This window comes from Rana temporaria, chromosome 2, assembly GCF_905171775.1.
Source record: "Rana temporaria chromosome 2, aRanTem1.1, whole genome shotgun sequence".
Taxonomy (NCBI): Eukaryota; Metazoa; Chordata; class Amphibia; order Anura; family Ranidae; genus Rana; species Rana temporaria.
Genome location: NC_053490.1, coordinates 43773180 through 43795890, shown reverse-complemented (window position 1 = coordinate 43795890; position 22711 = coordinate 43773180). Strand labels below are relative to the sequence as shown.

Here is a 22711-nt window from a genome sequence, read left to right as displayed (position 1 = left end):
AGCCGACCGCCCACTTGCAGCCTGCAGCTGTGGGCATCATCTCTGTATAACCCCCTAAAGCCAAGGCCGCATATATGCGCACGCTCAGCCGAGAGGGGTTTAAGGCTGCAAAAAATCTATCGATGGTGGAAAAGCCAATGGTGGAATTTTTTTTACCACATAGACATTACTGACATGCATTTTGAACTTCAGTATCTACAGCTAAAATCTGTAAAGGAAGGTTAAAGGCCACAAAAGACTCGTTTGACATGTCTGCTATAGAGTGATATCTTTTAACATTTATTCTTACGACGCAGCATGCAAGGTTGCTTTTCTGCTGTGCTATGTATTTTTATTTATTACCTTTGGGTTTAGGGATAACACACATCTGTAGTCTTTCATACTGAAAAATGCTTAACGCTCGTGGCTGACTTGATAATTTTCTTTTGAATAATGGATTGTACCTGAACATTCGCTGAGTTTGCCCGGTGGGCACTGACAGATGAAAGGTCTCCGACTGATTTCATATCCAACGCATTGCATATCCTCGGGACACGGCTTGTTTAAACACGGATCTGCCGATCCTGGACACAGTCCGCCTGCAAGATAAACAAAAAACATCTTAGGAGACGAACCAGCAATCCTTTACTTTTTTTTAAAGTGGACTTATCCGCTGCCAGAGCTTAAACAGAAAAAATTCACGTTGCCACAGAATGGATTGCAGTAGAAAAGCTTAATGGGCAAAATAACAGGAAATTTTACCTGGGATATATGGATGGCTGTTTCTTAGGCCCCTTCCACATGGGGCAGACTTTGCCAGGAGTCCGCCTGCTTAGTAGGAAATCTGTCTGCTGATACCCACTGAGCAGGCGGATGTCTGATCCATGTCCGCTCTGCTTAGGCTCTCTATGAGCGGTCCGATATAAATGGACCGACTGTCCTTTAACACCCAACTGCCATCCGATCCGCTAGGCAGCTGGGGAATGGTTCCCTATCCCTCTGTTTTTAGAGGATTGGATGTCGGCGGCAATAAACAGACACATGTCTGTTTACATCCGCTGCTCCATAGAGGATAAACTTGATCGCTTCGCCTGTGTGAAAGGTGTACTTTTTCAGTTCCTGTAATAAGGCTCGTCCATGGGCGTCCGCTTCATAGGGCAGGGGGGGGCGCTTGCCCCCCCCCCCCTAGAAATCAGTGCCATGATCCTCGGTGAGAAAAACAGCAGGCAGGAAGCAAGGCGGCGGCACGGTGAATCCAATTAGAGCCGCGCTCTCTCTTCTAGCTCCAGCTGACAGAGAGGGGGAGGGGTTGTTATTTCCTTGGGGGGGGCTCCATTTTTTATGATATTGTTATTCAAAGTTGCTAGTTGCTTGATAGTTGCATCAGGTTTCTCAAACCTTTGCATGCCTGCGCTTTATGTGATAATGACTAAGCCCCTCCCCTTCATGACATTGTCAAAAAGGGACCGAGCATGGATGACCTTAAAATGATGCTCCCCCCTGAAAAAAGTTCAGCGGACGCCCATGGGCTCGTCAAACATGTATCGTCCTCTGAAGAGCAATTCGTGGTGGTAACTACTAAGGTACTATGCTGCCCATACATATCTGAGATTTTCCCACCAGTATTTCTTCTGCAGTATCGTCCAGCATCATTAAACCCCTTCCTCTGAGCCCAGGTCATCTTGGACCCTCCTTAGCCTGTGACTGGACAGTAAAAGAAGAAGCAGCACAGTGATGAACTCATCCTCTTGGTCACTCTATTCTCTCCTCCTATCAGTATTCTTCATATCAGCACATTAAAGCGGAGTTCCACCCAAAAATGGAACTTACGCTTTTTGGAATCCTCCCCACATTTGGCACTTTCAAGGGGGAGGAGGGAGCAGATACCTGTGTAATCCAAATATTTTCTCCCACGCGGTGACCTACGCCACGTCCGGCGCCTAATCTGTCCCCCCCCTGCTGTATTCTGCGAGATACACAGGTCCCAGAAGACAGCATGGACCAGTGGGATCGAGCAGCAAGGCTTCACTTCCTGATTCCCTTACCGAAGATGGTGGTGGCAGCACCCGAGAGCAGAAGGAGAGATTGGCTGCGGGTGTCGACATCGCGGGTGCCCAGGACAGGAAAGTGTCCATGTATTAATGATTTATTTAATATTTAAGAAAAAAAACTTTAACTAATTGATTCCTTATACTCCTTTTTCCTCTTGCACCCCCTTCCTGCTGTACAAGGACTGCAAGAGGTCATAGTTACATAGTAGGTGAGGTTGAAAAAAGACACAAGTCCATCAAGTACAACTTATGTGTGTGATTATATGTCAGTATTGCATTGTATATCCCTGTATGTTGCGGTCGTTCAGGTGCTCATCTGAGTTTTTGAAACTATCGATGCCCCCCCGCTGAAACCACCGCCTGTGGAAGGGAATTCCACATCCTTGCAGATCCTACAGTAAAGAACCCTCTACGCAGTTTAAGATCAAACCTCTTTTCTTCCAATTTTAATGAGTGGCCACGTGTTTTATTAAACTCCCTTCAGCGAGAAAGTTTTATCCCTATTGTGGGGTCACCAGTATGGTATTTGTAAATCAAAATCATATCCCCTCTCAAGCATAGTAAGGTCATATTCTGGTCCTTAAAAATACATTTAGGCCTCATATACACTTGAGTTAAAAAACTCATGTTTTTCAGGCGTGTGGGAAGGTGCAGTGTGGTGCGGCGGCAGTAAACACTCAGAGTCCAGTTGCAGAAGCAGAACTGTATTGGAGAAGCTTAATAAAGCACAACTTCCCGGTGCGAAGACAACCCAACCAGGTGCCCTCACAGAATGTTGCAGCAAAGAATTTGGCAATAGGACTCGCCTGTTCTGAGGGTTGAAATGCAGCCTGGCTGGTCCATACCCAAACGGAAAGGCTTCCAGGAAAGGTGGCATGTCCCTGTTTTTTTTCTCTACTCATCTGGAACCTCTTCCTGCCATTAGTTACTGTCCCTGACAGATGGGTGACCTGTCCCTACACTACCCACACGCAAAATGCATGTCAAGTCTGAGAGCCAGGGTTTTAAATAGACTCTGCTCAACCCAAAATGGTCACCAGAGTCACATTGGGAGCCAGCATCCATTTAGATATCTTTCCCAGTGACCCAGAAAACCAAAGAGAAACCGTGTTCCTCTTGACCTTCTTTCCTTCTGCAATGCCACTGCAGTTGAGTGCCACCTGCAGTGGGGAAAGTAGACTGCACCTGCCTACAGGTGTTTTCTGCCTCTAAACACCCCTCCATGTTAGCTTATGTGTCTATACACACATAGGAGTTCACAGGAGTTTAAAGGCATAAATAGAAAAAAAAATTACATGTGCATTCAAGAGAGGAGCGTTTCGGCAGAAGAGGGACTAGGCGCATTTAGTGCTTGTGCGTTTTTCCATTGCAATTGCCAGAATAAATTAATATTCCGGTCAATGAAAATAAACGTAATAAAGTATATAGCAGTCTTGTAACTTCGATCAGTGTCTGGTTAAAGCTTGTAGGAGGAATTTGTATTCTCCTCTGACAGACACATGAGCCCTGACCCTCTGCCTGGACAGTGCTGATTGGCCCTGTACTGATCAAATCCACCCTCCCCCAATAAAAGCAAAACTGAGCATGTGCAGAGTGCCTCCAAGGCTCTGTACTCTCATGAGATTTATTGGGGACAGTGGAAGAAGAGGAGAAGACAGCATCAAACAGCCTTTTTACACAATGTGCAGGATTAACCCATTAGGCTCCAACGTGAGTATAACAAGCATTCTTTACTGCATATACAGACTGATTTTACGGTTGTCGGTTTAGTAACACTTTAATGGTGTGTTCATTCATTTGTGTCTTTTATGTCTGCCTAGAGTTCAACTCTAATTATGTTACTTTTTTTACTGGATTTGGAATTTTTCCAATATTCCTTATATTGTTCCAACAGAAAAAAAATTGTATAATTTAAAATAAACTTACAGAAGTGTCTTTCACATGAAAGCTTCAGCATTTGTTTTCCTCTCCGCAGAAAGTTATTCTTCCGCTTAACAGAGTTATGATATGTAAACTTTACTCAGGCGAGTGAAAAGAAAAATATACAGTGGGACGTTTAAGTTAAGTAAGTGCCATCTGGCAGGCGTATTTGCGAGTTACTGTGCAATCAATTACAGCGGCTGATAGAAAGTGAACGTTGCGCTGTCATGGAAATGCTCGGCTGACGTCTCCTGACTGGCCTCACATTACTGCAGAAAATATATATTTTCTTTGGAAAATGGGTAAATGACTGTTTTCACAAAAGACATGGTTCAGTTACTAATCCAGCTGAGGCCCGGAGCGACTTCTTCAGGGAGTGACAGGCCGCGGGCTGAGATTTAATATGCTGCCACCTTGTCCATTAGACTCGCCGTGAATTATAACCTGGCAGAGATTCGGCAAAAAGAGAAGTGAGGAGCCAGGTAACACCAATGCCAATGGAAATACGTAGCATTCTCTAAGGCTTTGCAGTCTATGCCATATGCCCCACATTACTGAAAGTGGAAAAAAGGACGATACTTAATGCAGGATTTTTTGCCAACAGACACGCACCTGCTGGAAACCCAAGTTACAAATTCATAATTTTCTAAACTGTATATTCCAGGGCCAAGATTCAAGTGCTGATGTGTGCCAATGAAGGAAGAGTTGGCCTTTGAGAATTCTAGAGAAAAAGATGGGCGCAAGCAAATGAGGAATTTAATTTACATTTCATAAGGTTACTGTTTAAAGCAGTGGTCTACAAAACTGTGGTCCTTTGCTTGCTTTTATTCAGCCCTTGGGGTCTGAATTCCCCTATGGACACCAATTAGGGGCACAATTCCTCCCATTAATATCAATGATGGGGCACAATTTCTTCCAATAACACCAACAATGGGGCCCAATGACACCAAATGATGTGTCACTATTCCTCCGAATGACACCAATAATTGGGCCCAATGACACAATAATGGGGCACAATTTCTCCCAATGACACAAACAGTTGAACCCAAAAACACTAGTGATGGGGTATAGTTCTTCCAAGTGAAACCAACAATGGAACACAATACCCCCCCACTGACAGACACCAATGATAAGGCCCAATTACTCCCACTGAAACAAAAGATGCAGCATGATTTTTTTCCCCAATGATTTCGGGACCTTTTATATTTCCAATGGCCACAGTCTAGCCCCCTAAAGTCTAAAGGACAGTAAACTGGCCCTTTGTTTAAAAAGTTTGGAGACCCCTGGTCTAAAGCTTAGAAAGGCATCTTGAGACATTGCTTATTAGCAGCCCAGGTTGCAATCTTGTGGCAATGGAAATTGACAGCACCTCCATGCAAAGTGGAATGGTCACAAATCTCAAAATGGTATTATGTTAATGGGGGACTCGGTTTCCACTGACAAGAACAACCCTGAAGAAACCCACCAAGCTTAGGCTTGCTTGATGGCATTTAGAAATTATGACTCATTTAGGGTTCCAAAACATGTGTGTGTGGGGGGGGGGGAAGTAAACAAGAAGTTTAATTTACATTTAATGGAGTAAAGCCCCATACACACAACCTTTGTCCGACCAAAATCACATCGGAATTCCATCGGAGTAAAAGAGAACATGTTCTCTATCTAAACTCCGATGGAATTCATCGGAATTTCCGATGGAATAATTCTGATGGGGCATACACACGGTCGGAATTTACGATGAAAAAAGGCCAAACGTGTGTACGGGGCTTTACTGTCTAAAGTTAGGTAGGGCATCATGAGGCTTCAATTTCGCAGTACTGGAACTCAACAGTACCTCCACAAACAATGGAATGGTCATGAATATTTAAATTACATTCCATGTCAATGGAGAACCTGGTTTCCACTGCCAATAATGAACAGGAAGAAACCCGCCAAGCTTTAACTTGCTTGATGGCATTTAGAGAAAATCGTACATTTAGGGTTCCATCACACGTGGGGTAGAGGGGGGGTGGGGCATTTTAACTCCATGGTGGAGCCACACTTTGACCATCCCCTAACCGCTACCCCCTTTAGCTGTAGAGGAGCAGCTGAGGGTGTACACATGCCGTGGCCACATTTAACTGAATTAGGCCACTCTACAAGGGTCCCACAATGCAGGCAGTTGTGGTGAGCTAGTGCTTTGATCAAGGGGTTAAAGCAGGTGGTGAGGAGGGGATACAACATTTCCTTACCACCTGTCAAGTGCTCTCCAAAGAGCGATCCACATGCAGATTGTTTTCCAGAGACCAAGACTTGTGTCTCTGTCTCTTAAGGTGCTAGCATGCAGTTAATTAATGAGCTTTGACCCCTTCCATTTTTGGATGGCTCCCATATTCTAATCTGTACCTCCTATGGTTCCCTCAATAAAGAGAAAACCCACACCAGGGTCCCACTGCACTACTGTATTGTCTTATCTAGAGCACCAATGTTTGATCATTGGTTTATTGCAACATTTCTTCTGTTTCTTCCTCCCCCAACCCCATTCCTCTTTCCCGTTCTCTGTTTGAATTCCCCATTGTATTGTAAAAGGATTTTTATTTCTTTGGTTTCTAAATGCCATAACTAAAACCAAATGGAGAAATATTTGAACTAATGTGGTTACTGTGAGAGTTGGGGTTATAGGGTCGCACTTTGCCGCAATGTGCACTTTCATGCATTGAGGTGAATTGCATTAGCCAGCTGTGACAGTGCGAGCCCCTGCCACTGTAGAAATGTAGGACAATATGACAAAGGCTTCACATTAAGGATTAATGCCAGGTTCTAGACTATTGCAGAAAGTTGTGCTTTTGGGTTTTCTCCAGATTCTGTAGTCCTGGATCGGGATCCGAAACTTGAAGCCTCCAAAGTGTCTTGGGTAGGCCGGAACCTTCAATCCTGGGTCCTGATTTTACAATGTGCCTGCAACCATGAGTGAGTACACGGGTGTACAGGGTTCTTATATACCCAAGCCTGAGGCTAGCCCAGGGCTCTCAGTTTAAAGCCTGCTCCCAGTTTGGTAGACAGATGGTCTCTCCTAGGGGTCAGAGGAGTCCCAGCCAGGAGACAAGAGGTTTTACCTAGGGGTAAGAGGATCTTCACCCAGGAGCCAAGAGATCTCACCCAGGGGTCAGAGGTGCCCCAGCCAGCAGCCAAGAGATCTTACCCAGGGGTCAGAAGTTCCCTAGCCAGGAGACAGAATATTTCACCCTTGGGTCAGAGATGCTTCAGCCAGGAGACAGGTCTTGTTCCAGGACTCAGGTGGGCTCCTAACATAGGGTGACCAGACATCCCCGGTTTCCGGGCACAGTCCCCGGATTGAGGACATTGTCCCTGGACCAAGTCTGTCCCCGGATTGGATTTGAACAGAGTCTGGGGCAATTTCAAAGACAGTCAGTGCAGAATTAAAAATAAAAATTCAGAATTACACACCCCCACTCCGCCGATCCTACTAGCTTAGGGGGGTGTATTTTTCCCATTATCTATGCCCCTTTCTGATGATCATGTTCTGATCGGAGCGGAGTGAATATTTCTTCCGTTTCGGGGGCATGCCAATTCAGCTACGCTTGCATGTTCTTCTGCCTTGGCTCAAGTCCTGGCCAGCCACCTGCCTGCTTATCTCCTTGCCTTCCCTGGCAGAGTGATCTTCCTCCTCTCCCCACTCAGTAGTATCTGGGGCCCGGAGAGTAAGACTTGATAGGCTGTGAGGTGGGCGACAGCGGCGACGGGCAGAGAGTCGCTGATTGCCGCCATTACTAGAATAAAAAATATAAAAATATGTCCCCGGATTTAATTTTCTAAATCTGGACACCTTATCCTAACGGGGTGTTAGGAGAACCCCTATTCAGAAGCCAGGACTGGGCCATGCAGCAGGGCGCTGCAACTTAAAGCTAAGAGAACCAAGTGATCCAGAGGAGCTGGACAACACAGTTTGGACTAGTGCAACCAACTGGAAAAGCACCTACCATATGCGTATAATCTCCCCAATACCACACAACCCATTTCAAATCCTCTTCAAACAAACATCATGCTTTGCAACACAGTCGCTTTCTGGTGGTACATTGGGGTAGGATTTAAAATAAATGGCAACACAACACACCAACGCATGCATGCTGTATTGCAATAATGCATATGTTTTACTACATGTTACTGCACTGTGGTGGTATGAACGAGCCTTGACAATTGCAGGGAGGATAATTATAAGGCCCTGTGCATACTGATGTGCTGCATATATGTATTGGCATGCATTGCATTAACAGATCAAACATATAGAGGCATCAAAAAGAATGTCAACACTCATGACACTTCAAAGTATATTAATGAGTGTGTGGATGAGCATTATGGATGGACTGGCGTCTTCATTCAACCTTACTAACTATATAACTATGTAATTATGATGTGCATTGCTACACACATGAAAACTAATGGTGGCATGTATGTGAATGGGTCCTATAAATGTCTGTTTCTACCCAGATTGCACAGACATGTTCCACTGCTGGCACACCCTTCCAGGGATATGATATGAAGCAAACCCTGGAGTAAGTACTTGTGGATAGGAAGTGGCTGCAGAGAGGCTAGAGGAGATCAGGAGCACCAAGATGCATCAAAAAGAATAAGAGAAAGCTAGATATTTATAAATGATATTGGTTCTGAGATCAAAAGTAACATTTCTGTCTTTGCAGATGACACCAAGCTATGCAGTGGAATAACGTCCTTGCAGGATGTCGCCAATTTACAAGCCGACCTCAATGCTCTGTCTAATTGGGCGACTGAGTGGCAGATGAGGTTTAATGTTGATAAATGTAAAGTTATGCACTTAGGAAATAAGAATAGTCATGCATCATACATGCTAGGGGAGTACAACTGGGGGGATCTGTAGTGGAGAAGGATCTGGGGGTTTTAGTTGATCATAAGCTCAATAATGGCATGCAATGCCAAGCTGCGGTTTCCAAAGCGAGCAAAGTCCTTTCTTGTATTAAGAGAGGTATGGACTCCAGAGACAGAGATATAATTTTGCCCCTGTACAAATCATTGGTAAGACCTCATCTGGAATATGCAGTTCAGTTTTGGGCACCAGTTCTCAAAAAGGATATCGGAGAACTGGAGAAAGTGCAGAGAAGGGCAACCAAACTAATAAGAGGCATGGAGGAGCTCAGCTATGAGGAATGATTAGAGGAACTGAATTTATTCACTCTTGAGAAGAGGAGAATTAGGGGGGATATGATCAACATGTACAAATATATAAGAGGTCCATACAGTGTACTTGGTGTTGAGTTATTCACTTTACGGTCAACACTGAGGACAAGGGGGCACTCTTTACGTCTAGAGGAAAAGAGATTTCACCTCCAAATACGGAAAGGTTTCTTCACAGTAAGAGCTGTGAAAATGTGGAACAGACTCCCTCCAGAGGTGGTTCTGGCCAGCTCAGTAGATTGCTTTAAGAAAGGCCTGGATTCTTTCCTAAATGTACATAAAATAACTGAGTACTAAGATTTGTAGGTAAAGTTGATCCAGGGTAAATCCGATTGCCTCTCGGGGGATCAGGAGGGAATTTTTTCCCCTGCTGTAGCAAATTGGATCAGGCTCTGCTGTGGTTTTTTGCCTTCCTCTGGATCAACTGTGGGTATAGAGTTGGGTGTATGGGATTGTATTGTGTTTTTTATTTTGTTTGTTTATTTTTTTGTGGTTGAACTGGATGGACTTGTGTCTTTTTTCAACCTGACTAACTATGTAACTATAAAAAAGTAATTTGCAAAAAAATAATAATAATAGCACATGTTTATGGATTTAAAAAGTAATAGTAGATGTTAAAAGCGTGGCCAGTGTTCCTATTGTGCTAAGATCGCTCATACGCAGTGTGATGGGTGGACAAGAAGTCAACTCATTGCTGCTTAAAATACATTAGGTTAAAAAAACACGTATTTAGTACTACTTTAGAATCTCCAAGTCTTTCCTAGAAATCTGCCCGACGCGTGGATCCTGACATAATTATTTGACGTAGCCATGCCCAAGGGGAGTTTAGTATTACAATGTAACACAAGTCTAGACGCTGTCAAGCCCGGGGGGAAAACATGCTACTTTATGTAATTAGTGACAGTTCTGCTTGGCCAAGAGCCCTTGTCCCGGTGACAGGTTCACTTTAAAATCTACATGGGAAAACGCATTATTAAATACCTCTACAGTAAAGGATCCCCACTTTATTTATCAGTGTTTGCCACTAAAACGCCATAATGCCTCGGAATTATTTACACAGATTTTCCCAACAGAGATTCAGAAAATGTCAACATATCTTTATTCATTTTGCTGTTCATTCAGTCGAGCAATACACCTGATACTATTAATGCCGCAAAGAGGTTTGCATTTCAAAACATTCAAATACAGCTAAACAAATTGATTGTGCCCTTTTAAACACATCGAGGTTGGCATTTCAATGCTCTCGCGTTTCCCCGCTACATCTAACCATTAATGGCTTCAGGTGCTCGTGAGCAGTGCGCACTCCTCGCTTTTTTCAGTGGGTGAAGGGAGATGTAAACCATAATGACATTGTGTGTGTTTTAAAGGGCTGTGTATTATATACAATTTCTATAGTTTGATCACAATATTTATTTCATCCTTTGTTGCATGTGAATGCTGCTTATCTCCTGCAGCATTTTTGTGGCCACTTTCTGTCTATAGGGACTCAATAATGCCTGCATGGCGTTTTCTGATGGTGACAACAATGGACCATGTGTTTGTGATGTGTATAAATGCCCACTGGTAGTTTGCATCAAAATAAGGAAAAAGGAAAGATTCAAGTAGCCCGGGCGCAGCGTAAATTTTCTGTCTAAGTGCCCGATCCACAAAGCACTTACCTGGAAATTTGCGGTGGTGTATCCTAAATCCGTCCGGCGCAAGGCGGGCCAATTCAAATGGGGCGGGTACCATTTAAATTAGGCGCGCTCCCGCGCCGGACGTACTGCGCATGCTCCCGACGCAAATTTCCCGACGTGCTTTGCTCGAAATTACGACGCGCCAACGTTTTGTGAATCGCGACATGAAAAAAAGACTTGCGCCAGAAAAAAAAAAAAATGAAAAAAATTTCAAAAGCGACGCGGGAAAGACGGGTATACTTTTACATGGTGTAGTAATTGTACACTTTGTAAAAGGTGCCCTATCTTTGCGATGGCAAACTAACACTTGCGGCGACGTAACGACGGGAAAAAGTTTTGTGGATCGCCGTAACTGCTAATTTGCATACCCGACGCTGGTTTACGACGCAAACTGCCCCCAGCGGCGGCCGCGGTACTGCATCCTAAGATCCGACAGTGTAAAACTATTACACCTGTCGGATCTTAGGCCCCGTACACACGAGAGGATCTATCCGCTGGAATTGATCTGCGGATCAGTTCCAGCGGATAGATCCGCTGGTGTGTACAACCCAGCGGATCTTTTTCCGCTGATTTTTTTCGGGCCGACTGATTTCCAGCAGATAAAAATTTCTTAGCATGCTAAGAAATCTATCCGCTGGAATCGGCTTCAGCGGATCGATCCGGTGGTCTGTACAGACTCACCGGATCGATCCGTCCGATTCCCTCCCTCGCATGCGTCGTAATGATTCGACGCATGCGTGGGTATCCTTATATGACAGCGTCGCGCACGTCGCCGCGTCATCATCGCGGCGACGGCGCGACACGTCATCGCGATGGGATTTCGGCGCGGATTTCGATCCGATGGTGAGTACACTCCATCGGATCCAAATCCGCGGAAATCCTCGAGAGGATTTATCCGCGGATACGGTCCGGCGGACCGTATCCGCGGATCAATCCTCTCGTCTGTACCCGGCATTAGGGATATCTATGCGTAACTGATTCTATAAATCAGTCGCATAGATAGAAACAGGGATACGACGGCGCATCAGCAGATACGCCGTCGTATCCCTTTTGTGAATCTGACCCTTTGTCCTTACCTAGAGTACTTACCTAGAGTAGGTGGATGCAGCCTCAGTCTGAGGCTGTATCTGTCTCCTGTTGGTTCTAACACTGAGAACTGAGCGATCAAACACTGCTGATCACTTGGTTCCCAGGGCTCCCTGAGCAGACAGCTGGTGACCCTCAGTCACCGCTGTCTAGTCTGCCTCTCTGGGCTCATATCTCCAAAGCCTGCAAACCTGGAAAGAAGATCAGGTGAAGATGAAAGCATCTGCCCGGGGCCCAATAGTTTTTTTTTATGCGGTTTACTACTACTTTCATGGGCCAGATCCACAAAGAAGTTACATCGGCGTATCTATTGATACACCGCGTAACTTCTAGTTTGCTCCGGCGTATCTTTGTTTTGTATCCACAAAACAAGATACGCCTGAATGGGGGCTAGATGCGACTGACGTACGTCTTAGTACGCCGTCGGATCTAAGGTGCATATTTACGCTGGCCGCTAGGTGGCACTTCCATTGATTTCCGCGTAGAGTATGCAAATTAGCTAAATACGCCGATTCTCAGAACGTACGTCTGGCCGGCGCATTTTTTTACGTCGTTTACGTAAAGGCTTTTTTCGGCGTAACGTTACCCCTGGGTCTATGAGGCGTACGCAATGTTAAGTATGGACGTCGGGACAGCGTCAAATTTTCCGTCGTGTACGTCGTTTGCGTAAAACGTTCGCGAATAGGGCTTTTCGTCAATTACGTTCACGTCGAAAGTATTAACTATTTGCAACGTGATTTCGAGCATGCGCACTGGGATACCCCCACGGACGGTGCATGCGGCGTTAAAAAAAAACGTAATTTACGTGGGGTCAAGTTGAATTAACATAAAACACGCCCACATCTTTGTCATTTGAATTCCGCGCCCTTACGCCGACACATTTACGCTACGCCGCCGTAACTTTAGACGAAAGTGCTTTGTGAATACAGCACTTGCCTCTCAAAGTAGCGGCGGCGTAGCGTAACTACGATACGCTACGCCTGCTTAAAATTATGCCGATCTACGTGCATCTGGCCCTACGTGTACAGACAGGGCAAGCCTAGGAACTTCCCTGCAATTGTGTTGCCAGTGTGGATATTGTCAATATTACGGACTTTTTGCATATTTTCTGTAGACCAGCAGAGGAGAAATAAGCAGCATTACACTGCAAACTGCCCTTCATGCTGCTCCACACTCTTCTAAACTCAGTACATGTGTGCCATCTGGTACCAATCATAGCAAGATGGTCTGGATTACAGGTAATTTAGATGTTCATGTGTCTCTACTAAACCTGATTAAAGATGCAAGGCAGCCGACTCAGAGAACGTTTACTAGACTGCAGAGCAAGCCATGTTTTACTGAAATGACCCCTCGTAATACGAACTGTACCTGTGTTCCATGTGTTACACATTAACATCTGCTTTTAACTTTTTACAAATGTATCTGTGCAGGACAGGTGGCTTTCAGCAGCTTCAGAGCTGTTCTCGAGACCGGAGCTTCTACAATGAGCTACTAGGCAGTAAGGATGGCAGAACACGACCCGCAGAACATGACCTGCTCCAGTAGGCACAGAACACTCTGCTCCTGATCATTTTCCTTCCTCCTGAGATTAGTCAGTGAAATCCTATGAAAGGTTTATTTACATGTCAAGCGAGTGTAATCAGAAAGGTAGAAAGATGATCAGCAACGTTTTCTTTCTACTAGCCTGGCTTATGTTGGAGGGCCTGCCAGAAGGAGCCTACACCCCGTCAACCTACTTGCGTTTTCTTTACCATGCCAGGTTTTATTCTCTACAGCTAATTTAACAAATTCTGTCTTTGTAATTTGAAAAAATAAAAATGATGTATGTAGCACTACCCCCGTAGGAGCTGCTGGTTAGTTTTTGGGTCTGCCGCTACCCCACTGTTCACCATCAGCGCTAGGGGTTACATTGAAGAGTTATCCACAAATGTCTGCACCAAACACTCAGGCCCGGATTCACGTAGAAGCGCGCATCTTTGTGCGGGCGTAACGTATCCTATTTACGTTACGCCTCCGCAACTTTGACAGGCAAGTGCAATATTCTCAAACCAAAATTGCGGCGGCATAGCGTAAATAGGCCGGCGTAAGCCCGCCTAATTCAAATGTGGAAGATGCGGGCGCGTGTTATGTAAATTTAATGTGACCCCACATAAATGACGCTTTTTACGAACGGCGCATGCGCCGTCCGTGAAAGTATCCCAGTGCGCATGCTCCAAATTAACCCGCAAGAAGCCAATGCTTTCGACGTGAACGTAAATGACGCACAGCCCTATTCGCGGATGACTTTCGCAAACAACGTAAAACGTGAAAAATTATATGCTGTTCCGACGTCTATACTTAACATTGGTACGCCCACGGCCGATCCTAGGGTCACAGGCGCCTGGGTGCAGAAATATTTCTGGCACCCCCACATGGGCGTGGTAATTTTACTAACTCCTCCCCTTTACAAATGTTTCTATGGCAATGACTCAACCACAGAGATGCTCCCCCACAAAGTCTTCATTAACCTGGGATCCTTACATGATCTCTTAACAATAAACAAAATACAGGAAGAGAAGCAAAGTACTTTATTGGGACCTGGAGGGGGGCCTCTCTGATGGACACAGAGAGGGCTTCTGTTAGAAAGTCTGTTAGATGTTCGGCGCCCCCACCTCTGCAGGCGCCTGGGTGCAATGCACCCTGTGCACCCTGCCTAGGATCGGCCATGGGTACGCCTCATCTACGCCTCATATAGCAGGGGTAACTTTACGCCGGGAAAAGCCTAACGTAAACGGCGTATCTGTAATGCGACGGCCGGGCGTACATTCGTGTATTGACGTATCTAGCTGATTTACATATTTCTAGGCGTAAATCAGCGTACACGCCCCTAGCGGCCAGCGTAAATATGCAGTTAAGATACGACGGCGTAGGAGACTTACGCTGGTCGTATCTTATACAAATTCTGGCGTATCTGATTGTTTGAATCAGGCGCCAAGATACGACGGCTCAGACTCAGAGATACGACGACGTATCTGGAGATACGCCGTCGTATCTCCTACGAGAATCTGGGCCTCAGTCTCTTTTTTCCAATGCTTTTATTAACAACTTCAAGTAGAGAGATGGAGGGTTAGGGGAGATTCAGATACCTTACTTTGCGGATCATGGGCACTCTCTTGAATGCAGAGGACAAACAGTCTCCACACTGGATCTAGCAACCACCGGATAGGCCTCTCTCACTGACCTAGCATCCGGTGCGTTGCTTGGTCAAAGTCTCTGTCACAGACTCGATGAATATAATAAAGTTGTTGTACAATCCTCTGCCACAGAACTGTTCAACTGAATAATCCCTTGTAAAGTCAAACAATAGCTACACAGTATCCGATTCTTTCAGCCATCCAGCGATACTGTGAAGCGGGATGCGTCCTACAATTGAGTTTCCAGGCTCTTCCTGAGATACCAGCCTTTTTACTCGGTCCTCTCTGGGATAAGTCCACCCCTGATTCCTCCAATTGCTCGGCTTCTCCCCGAAGGCAAGACAGCACAGGACCACCCCTGAATCAGTAGTCCCCAGAATTCCTGGGCCTACTTTCAGCAACGAAGCCTCGGGCCAGCAGGCCCCGAGGCAGAACAACTGCCACGACACACCTTAGGCCAGGAGGGCCATCAGGTCAGAGCGCGCAATCAAACAGTGTCTGTACCTTAAGTACCCTCTCCCAGAATGCCCAGCGACAGGAACACTCCCACTGGGTTGTCTCTGTGGAGAGAGCAGTCAATACATCCAGCATGCTGTATTTCCAACCTTGACCCAAAATAACAGCGACAACCAGGGTCAAGTGAAAAGAATGCACAGCACAGCTGAACTGACACAGAGACCAGCAATTAACAATCATTCTGAGCTAACTACAGCTCAGATAACACTAAATTTAAATATTTCGCCTACTCAATGGGATCAGTGCGATACATGTATATCTCTGTGGTTGTTGATCCCCAGGCACTGGAGTTTTCCTACTGTCTTATGAATTGCAGAGTGGGTCACTGAGGTATGTTTCCTGATGAGGATGGAGAAAATTGATGACCTACAGATAAGATAGTGATACTCAAGATTAATATACTGCAATGTGGAGCTCCTGAGTTTTCTTTATGGATACTCAAGCATTCCAGCCTCTTGATTTTTCAGGCCTTGACTGGCCCTCATTCTCCTCCACATAGACTCCCACTCTAGGTGATAATGTCTTCAACATTACAGAGCAAGTCCAGTTGAATGTCCAGTCCTTTATTCTATCTCTGCCTATGAAAAACCATGATATTTTAGGACTCGGTAATGCCCCGTGCACACGATCGTAATTTCCGATGGAAAAAGTCAGATGGACTTTTTCCATCGGATTTCTGAACGTGTGTGGCCCCATCTGAGTTTTTTATTTGTAAATTCCGTTGAATTCCATCGGCCTTTAGATATAGAACATGTTCTATGTTTTTCCGATGGAATTCCGTTGGAATTCCAATGTGATTTGGCTGGGCAAAAGCCCGATCGTGTGTACGCGGCATAACATTTTTGCATATTTAAAAGTTCAATCAGCAAATAAGCAACCACTTCATTAGTTGAAAATATGGTTGCATATAAAAAGTTTTTTCTTGTAGGAATAAACCATCAGGGAGTCTGCTAGTCGTATCTACATAAAGTAAATGTTGCCCTTGAATTTTCCATAAATGGTTAAAGCTATAAGTGTCGGTGTTCATAAATATTCAACATCAGCTGCGTAACCTGCGCTTGGGCTAATATAATATAATGTAATCCTGCTGCTACAAGCATATAGTACCCTGTAGTACTTGTCTTTGATAGTCATAGCTCATACAGAAAGTAATATGTTACAGTACAATAATGAATGCAGAGTGTCTCTGCTCAGTCCCATATGCCATAAAATCATGTAAATATAAAAGGAATTCTGCATGAACCATGCGTGTCCTTGGAATTCTATTATGTGATATAAACAGTAAACCTGCTGTAGCTGGATCAAATATAGTCCAGACTGGAAGCATAAATAATGGCTTCAATGGGTAAATGCAGTAAGGGCTCTTTCACACGGAGCGGATCCGTATTGATCTGCTCCGTTAGCCCGTTTGGCTTAGCGGGGATTCCTCCGTTAATCCCCGCTAAGCTGTCGGCGGACAGGGCGGTCCCCGCACACAGTGCAGAGACCGCCCTGTCTCTCCTCCGCTCTCCCCTATGGGGAATCGGATGAATACGGACCTTGTGTCCGTATTCATCCGATCCGTTCCGCCGGACGGAAGAAAAATAGGGTTTTCTTCCGTCCGCAAAAGCGGATCTTTGCGGACGTGGATGGTTGCGGACGTTAGCGGATGCATCATCCGCTAACGTCTGCAATCCCATAGGGATACATTACAAGTCCGTAAACGGACTTGTAATAAACGGACCGTTTGTCCGTACGTGTGAAAGGGCCCTAACATGGATGAGAGCTAGTATAGACCGATCAGTCACAACTGAAAGGTAAAGAGAACAACATTGATTATCTTGTTACAACAATATCTGAAATTGGGTGGGATATATTACACAGCAAGTGAACATCTTGGCCTGGATTCAGAAAGGACTTACGCCGACGTATCTTCTGATACGCCGCGTAAGTCCACGAATGCGCCGTCGTATCTATGCGCCTTATTCAGCAAACAAGATACGCCTGAATTTTGGCTTCATACGACCGACGTAAGTCTCCTACGCCGTCGTATCTTGGGCGCATATTTACGCTGGCCGCAAGGGGCGCTTCCATTGATTTACGTGTCAAATATGCAAATGAGCGAGATACGCCGATTCACAAAGTACTTGCGCCCGTCGCAGTAAGCTACGCCATTTACGTAATGCGTACGTCCGGCGTAAAGTTATTCCACATAAAGCAGGGGTAAGTCATGTTAGGGTATGGACGACGGAACAGCCGTCGTATTTTATGTAAGTTGTACGTGAATGGGGCTGGGCGTAGGTTACGTTCACGTCGTAGGCATTGAGCCGTCGTATCTTAGGGAGTATATGCGACGTGACTATGAGCATGCGCACGCCTGCGCCGTTCGTTCGGCCCTTCATTTACATGGGGTCACGCTTCATTTTAATACAACACGCCCCACTACCTTCCTACTTTGAATTAGGCGGGCTTACGCCGGCCTATTTACACTACGCCGCCGTAACTTAGGAAACAAGGGCCAGATCCACAAAAACCTGACGTAACTTAAAAAATCCAATTTAAGTTACACTGCCTTAAAGTTTCTACCTAAGTGCCTGATCCACAAAGCACTTATCTAGAAATTTCAGGCTGTGTAACTAAAATTCCGCCGGCGCAAGGCGTTCCTATTCAAATGGGGCGAGTCCCATTTAAATGAGGCGCGCTCCCGCGCCGGCCGTACTGCGCATGCGCGAAGTTACGTTACGCCGAGTTTTGAGGATCGCGACGGCTTAAAAAAGTTGCGTCGGGGAAAAAAAAATGACAGCGGCATGCATGACCAGGGTATAACCGATACCTCCTTTTTACCCCCCAACCCCCTTCCATAACCAATACACCCCCTGATCACCCCACCTTTAGATATTAGTAACTGAGACCACACCAATGTGTTGGGGAAAATATATCGGCCGTAGCAGCCTTACTTTTATTATTTACAATTCTTACATTAACATAACATAACCGCTGAACTCTGTTGCCTCTTCCACTTCGTGTTGATCTCTGCAGGCCCTCTACCATATCTCTAACAACTAAGCATTGCCCTGCGGTCTCTAACTCAAACTAATTGGCCTCAAGCCGATGCATGCTCAGAGACAACTGGTGACCGCAGGGCCCCGAACCAATGTTTTTGAGATAGACTCCTTTCTCTGGAACTCCCACTATCCGGACCCCTCTCACCGACAGGTCCTAACTTCCGTCCCGAAGTTACCAATCCTCACCCGCAGAGACCAAACACCCGCTGCCACGACAACTCTCCATCGACTCCTGTGCAGTAAAACAAAGCAGACACGCACTACACAGAAGACAAACGCACACATACACAAAACATAAAGTAGAAACAAAACCATAAACATAGGGGAGGGTGGGCGGGGACTTCTCCTCTCCGTGTGGTCACGAGGGCGGGCTCCTCCCCCCTTTTATGACCTCCCATATCTCCCCCCACCTCTCTCAGCCAATCCTGCTGTTAATAACAAAACAGCTCTGCCAGACCCGGGAAAGATTCCTCCTCTCCTGCTGCCTGTACCATGCAGCATGATCCCAACCAAGTAAACACAGTTACAGTTAACCCTGTCATGCCCGCCCTTCACTCATTACACTTCGCTCCATAGCTACGGGCTTTTCTTGACCAGGGTATAACCGATACCTCCTTTTTACCCCCCAACCCCCTTCCATAACCAATACACCCCCTGATCACCCCACCTTTAGATATTAGTAACTGAGACCACACCAATGTGTTGGGGAAAATATATCGGCCGTAGCAGCCTTACTTTTATTATTTACAATTCTTACATTAACATAACATAACCGCTGAACTCTGTTGCCTCTTCCACTTCGTGTTGATCTCTGCAGGCCCTCTACCATATCTCTAACAACTAAGCATTGCCCTGCGGTCTCTAACTCAAACTAATTGGCCTCAAGCCGATGCATGCTCAGAGACAACTGGTGACCGCAGGGCCCCGAACCAATGTTTTTGAGATAGACTCCTTTCTCTGGAACTCCCACTATCCGGACCCCTCTCACCGACAGGTCCTAACTTCCGTCCCGAAGTTACCAATCCTCACCCGCAGAGACCAAACACCCGCCACCAGCGCACAAGGATAAAACCTTAACCTTGTGTGCTCCTCCACACTCTAAGGGCCCTCTCGATGCCGTCCTGTAGCCCCAAAAACCATAAATCGATCCCGATCGCATTAAGGTGCACCCCGTCCCCCCGCAGGAAACGCCATGTTTCCTCCTCCAACTCCAAGTGCCGCGCTACCAATCCCCCATTCTTCGCCATGAACCTGCCCACATCACGGTTCACTTTTCTCCTGGCCCTGTTCACACCCTCTACCGACCTGGCAAGTCGCCATGAGGTCCGCGCAATCATGTCAGACCACACTATGACTGTGCCAGGAAAGGCCATCCGGAGCCGAAGGACATCGAATTTAATGTCCCTCGTCACGTCTAGCATGGACCTAACCCCCATGTCATTACCGCCAACATGCAGAACTAACACGTCAGGCGGACGGTCCAGACGTGCAAACCGGTGCACCTCCGGTACCACCCTGCCCCACATCATCCCTTGCACCCCTAGCCACCGAATACACGCCTCTGCCCGGGCAAAGCCTAATTGACGACCCTCCCGTCTAACCTCTGCCCGTTTTGCCCCCCAATGCACATAAGAATGGCCCAGGATCCATACCAGGGCCTGTACTGCATCTGAAAGAAATAAAAAAAAACAGGCATACCACCGTAACCACAGCAACCATAAACCAGAAAAACACACGCCCCCATAACCACTTACCATGCACACACATACCGCTCACAGACCTACCACCAGCTGAGGACGAACATAACTACGGAACCTGTTGGATTCCCACCGCCCTATGCGCTTAACCGCCTCCACAGGCAGCCCGGATCGGGCTGCCTCCGTAGCCGCCCCTATCCTAAAGGAATGGGAAGAGAAACAACTACCCTCCAAACCCAGTGCACACAAACCCTTCCGGAAAACCGCTATGAACTGAAATTTTGAAAGAGGGGACCCATCTGCGTGTACCAAAAAGGGGCCCCCCACCCCCGGGCGCCGGCCTAGATATTCCCCCACGGCCCTAATCGGACACAACGGGGATCCCGGGAGCGCAAAGATCTGGATTTCTTTGCCCCTTCCAGCTTGGTCCGTCTTAGACCGTCTGAGCCATACCGAGACCCTGTCTTCCCTGAAGGCAACATCCTGACACCCCAGGCCACCCTGTACCTTCTTGGACGGACTAACAAGCTCGCTTATCCTGAACGCCCCAAAAAATGCTAACGTAAAAGCCGCCTTGAACAGGAATGTCTCGAACTCCGTGGAGCACACTGCCGGCAAGTGTGCCAGCAGGCCTCCCAGGACTTCAAATGACACCGGGCGCCTAGAGTCCTTGGTCTTGTTGGACCGCCTGTAACCTCTGAGCGCTTGTCGGACCCAGAAAACTTTAGTGAGGTCCTCGCCCCCCCGCAATTTAAACCAAAATGCCAACGCCGCCATCTTCTTGTTCAGTGCGGACACCGACACCCCCTCCTCCATGTTCCTGGATACGAAGTACAGCACCGCCCAACTCACCTCGCTGCCATCCGCGTCCCCCCCTACCGCTGCCAATAAAGCCTCCCATTCCTGCCATACCTTGTTGTACGCCTCCCACGTAGGCCCACTCACCGACCTCTTGATCCAACTGGAGATCACGCCAAAGCAATCCTCCACAGCCATTCTGGACACTCCACCCCATGTCGCTCTGCTTCCGGAGCCAACACTCGGAACCTGTCCCACTGAAAGCGAGACAAAGCGTCAGCAATGACGTTCTCCACGCCAGGCAGATGCACCGCATAAATGAACACATTCAGCTGCAGACATCTCAACACCAAATGCTGCAGCAAACGAACCACTGGGGGAGACGAAGCCGACACCCGGTTGATGACCTGAACCACCCCCAGGTTATCCCCGTGAAAGCGAACCTTCCGATCCCGGAAGGCCTCGCCCCACAGTTCCACCGCCAGAACCACTGGAAACAGTTCCAACAGAACCAGGTTCTTGGTAAGACCCGCTTCCACCCAGCACTGTGGCCACGGCCCGGCACTCCACCGCCCTTGAAAGAATGCACCAAAACCCGTGGACCCGGCCGCGTCTGTGTACAATTCCATGTCGAAATTGCTGACCGGACCAGCCATCCACAATGCCCTCCCATTGAACGATTCGAGGAAGGAGTGCCATACCCTCAGATCTTCCCTATGCACCCTACCCAGGCTGACGAAGTGCCTGGGCGACTGCACCCCCGCCGTGCTAGCCGACAGCCGTCGACAAAAAACCCGTCCCATCGGCAGAATGCGGCATGCAAAGTTCAACTTGCCCAGCAAAGATTGCAGGGTCCGCAGTTGAATCTTACGCCGGCCCAGTACCTCCCTGATTTCCGACTTCAACGCCTCCAGCTTGTCCTCCGGCAGTCTGCATTCCATGGCCTCCGAATCCAATGTGATGCCCAGGAAAGTAATGACCGTGCGCGGCCCCTCTGTCTTTTCCGGAGCCAACGGAACCCCAAAGCGGTCCGCCATATGTTCCAGCGTAGCCAGAAGCACCGCACATGTCCTAGACGAAGCCGGTCCCACACACAGGAAGTCATCCAGATAGTGGATAACCGAGTTCACCCCTGACACGTCCCGCACCACCCACTCCAAGAACGAGCTGAACCGCTCAAACAGCGCGCACGAGATGGAGCACCCCATCGGCAGACACTGGTCTACGTAGAACTCGCCCTGCCAATGACACCCCAACAGCCTGAAGCTATCCGGGTGCACCGGCAACAGCCTGAAGGCCGACTCGATGTCGGACTTGGCCATCAGGGCCCCACGCCCATACCGTCTCACCCAGCTCACCGCGGCATCAAACGACGTATAGCTGACCGAGCATGCCCCGGGATCAATGGCGTCATTCACCGAACCCCCCTTTGGAAAGGAGAGATGGTGAATGAGCCTGAATTTGTTAGGCTCCTTTTTGGGGACCACCCCCAGTGGCGACACTACCAGGTCTTCCCACGGCGCCACCGAAAATGGCCCCGCCATGCGTCCCAGCGACACCTCCTTC

The 22711-nt window shown here is 47.2% G+C and overlaps 1 protein-coding gene across 6 annotated transcripts in view; it reads right to left on the bottom strand.

Moving 5' to 3' along the window:
- Positions 1-22711, bottom strand: part of FAT3 (FAT atypical cadherin 3) — a 573478-nt gene that overhangs the window by 53955 nt on the left and 496812 nt on the right. For all 6 annotated transcript variants that reach the window (XM_040340131.1, XM_040340132.1, XM_040340133.1 and 3 more), the window contains one exon: positions 444-578. In XM_040340131.1, the coding sequence (XP_040196065.1) occupies positions 444-578 (135 nt within the window). The remainder of the gene's footprint in view (positions 1-443; positions 579-22711) is intronic.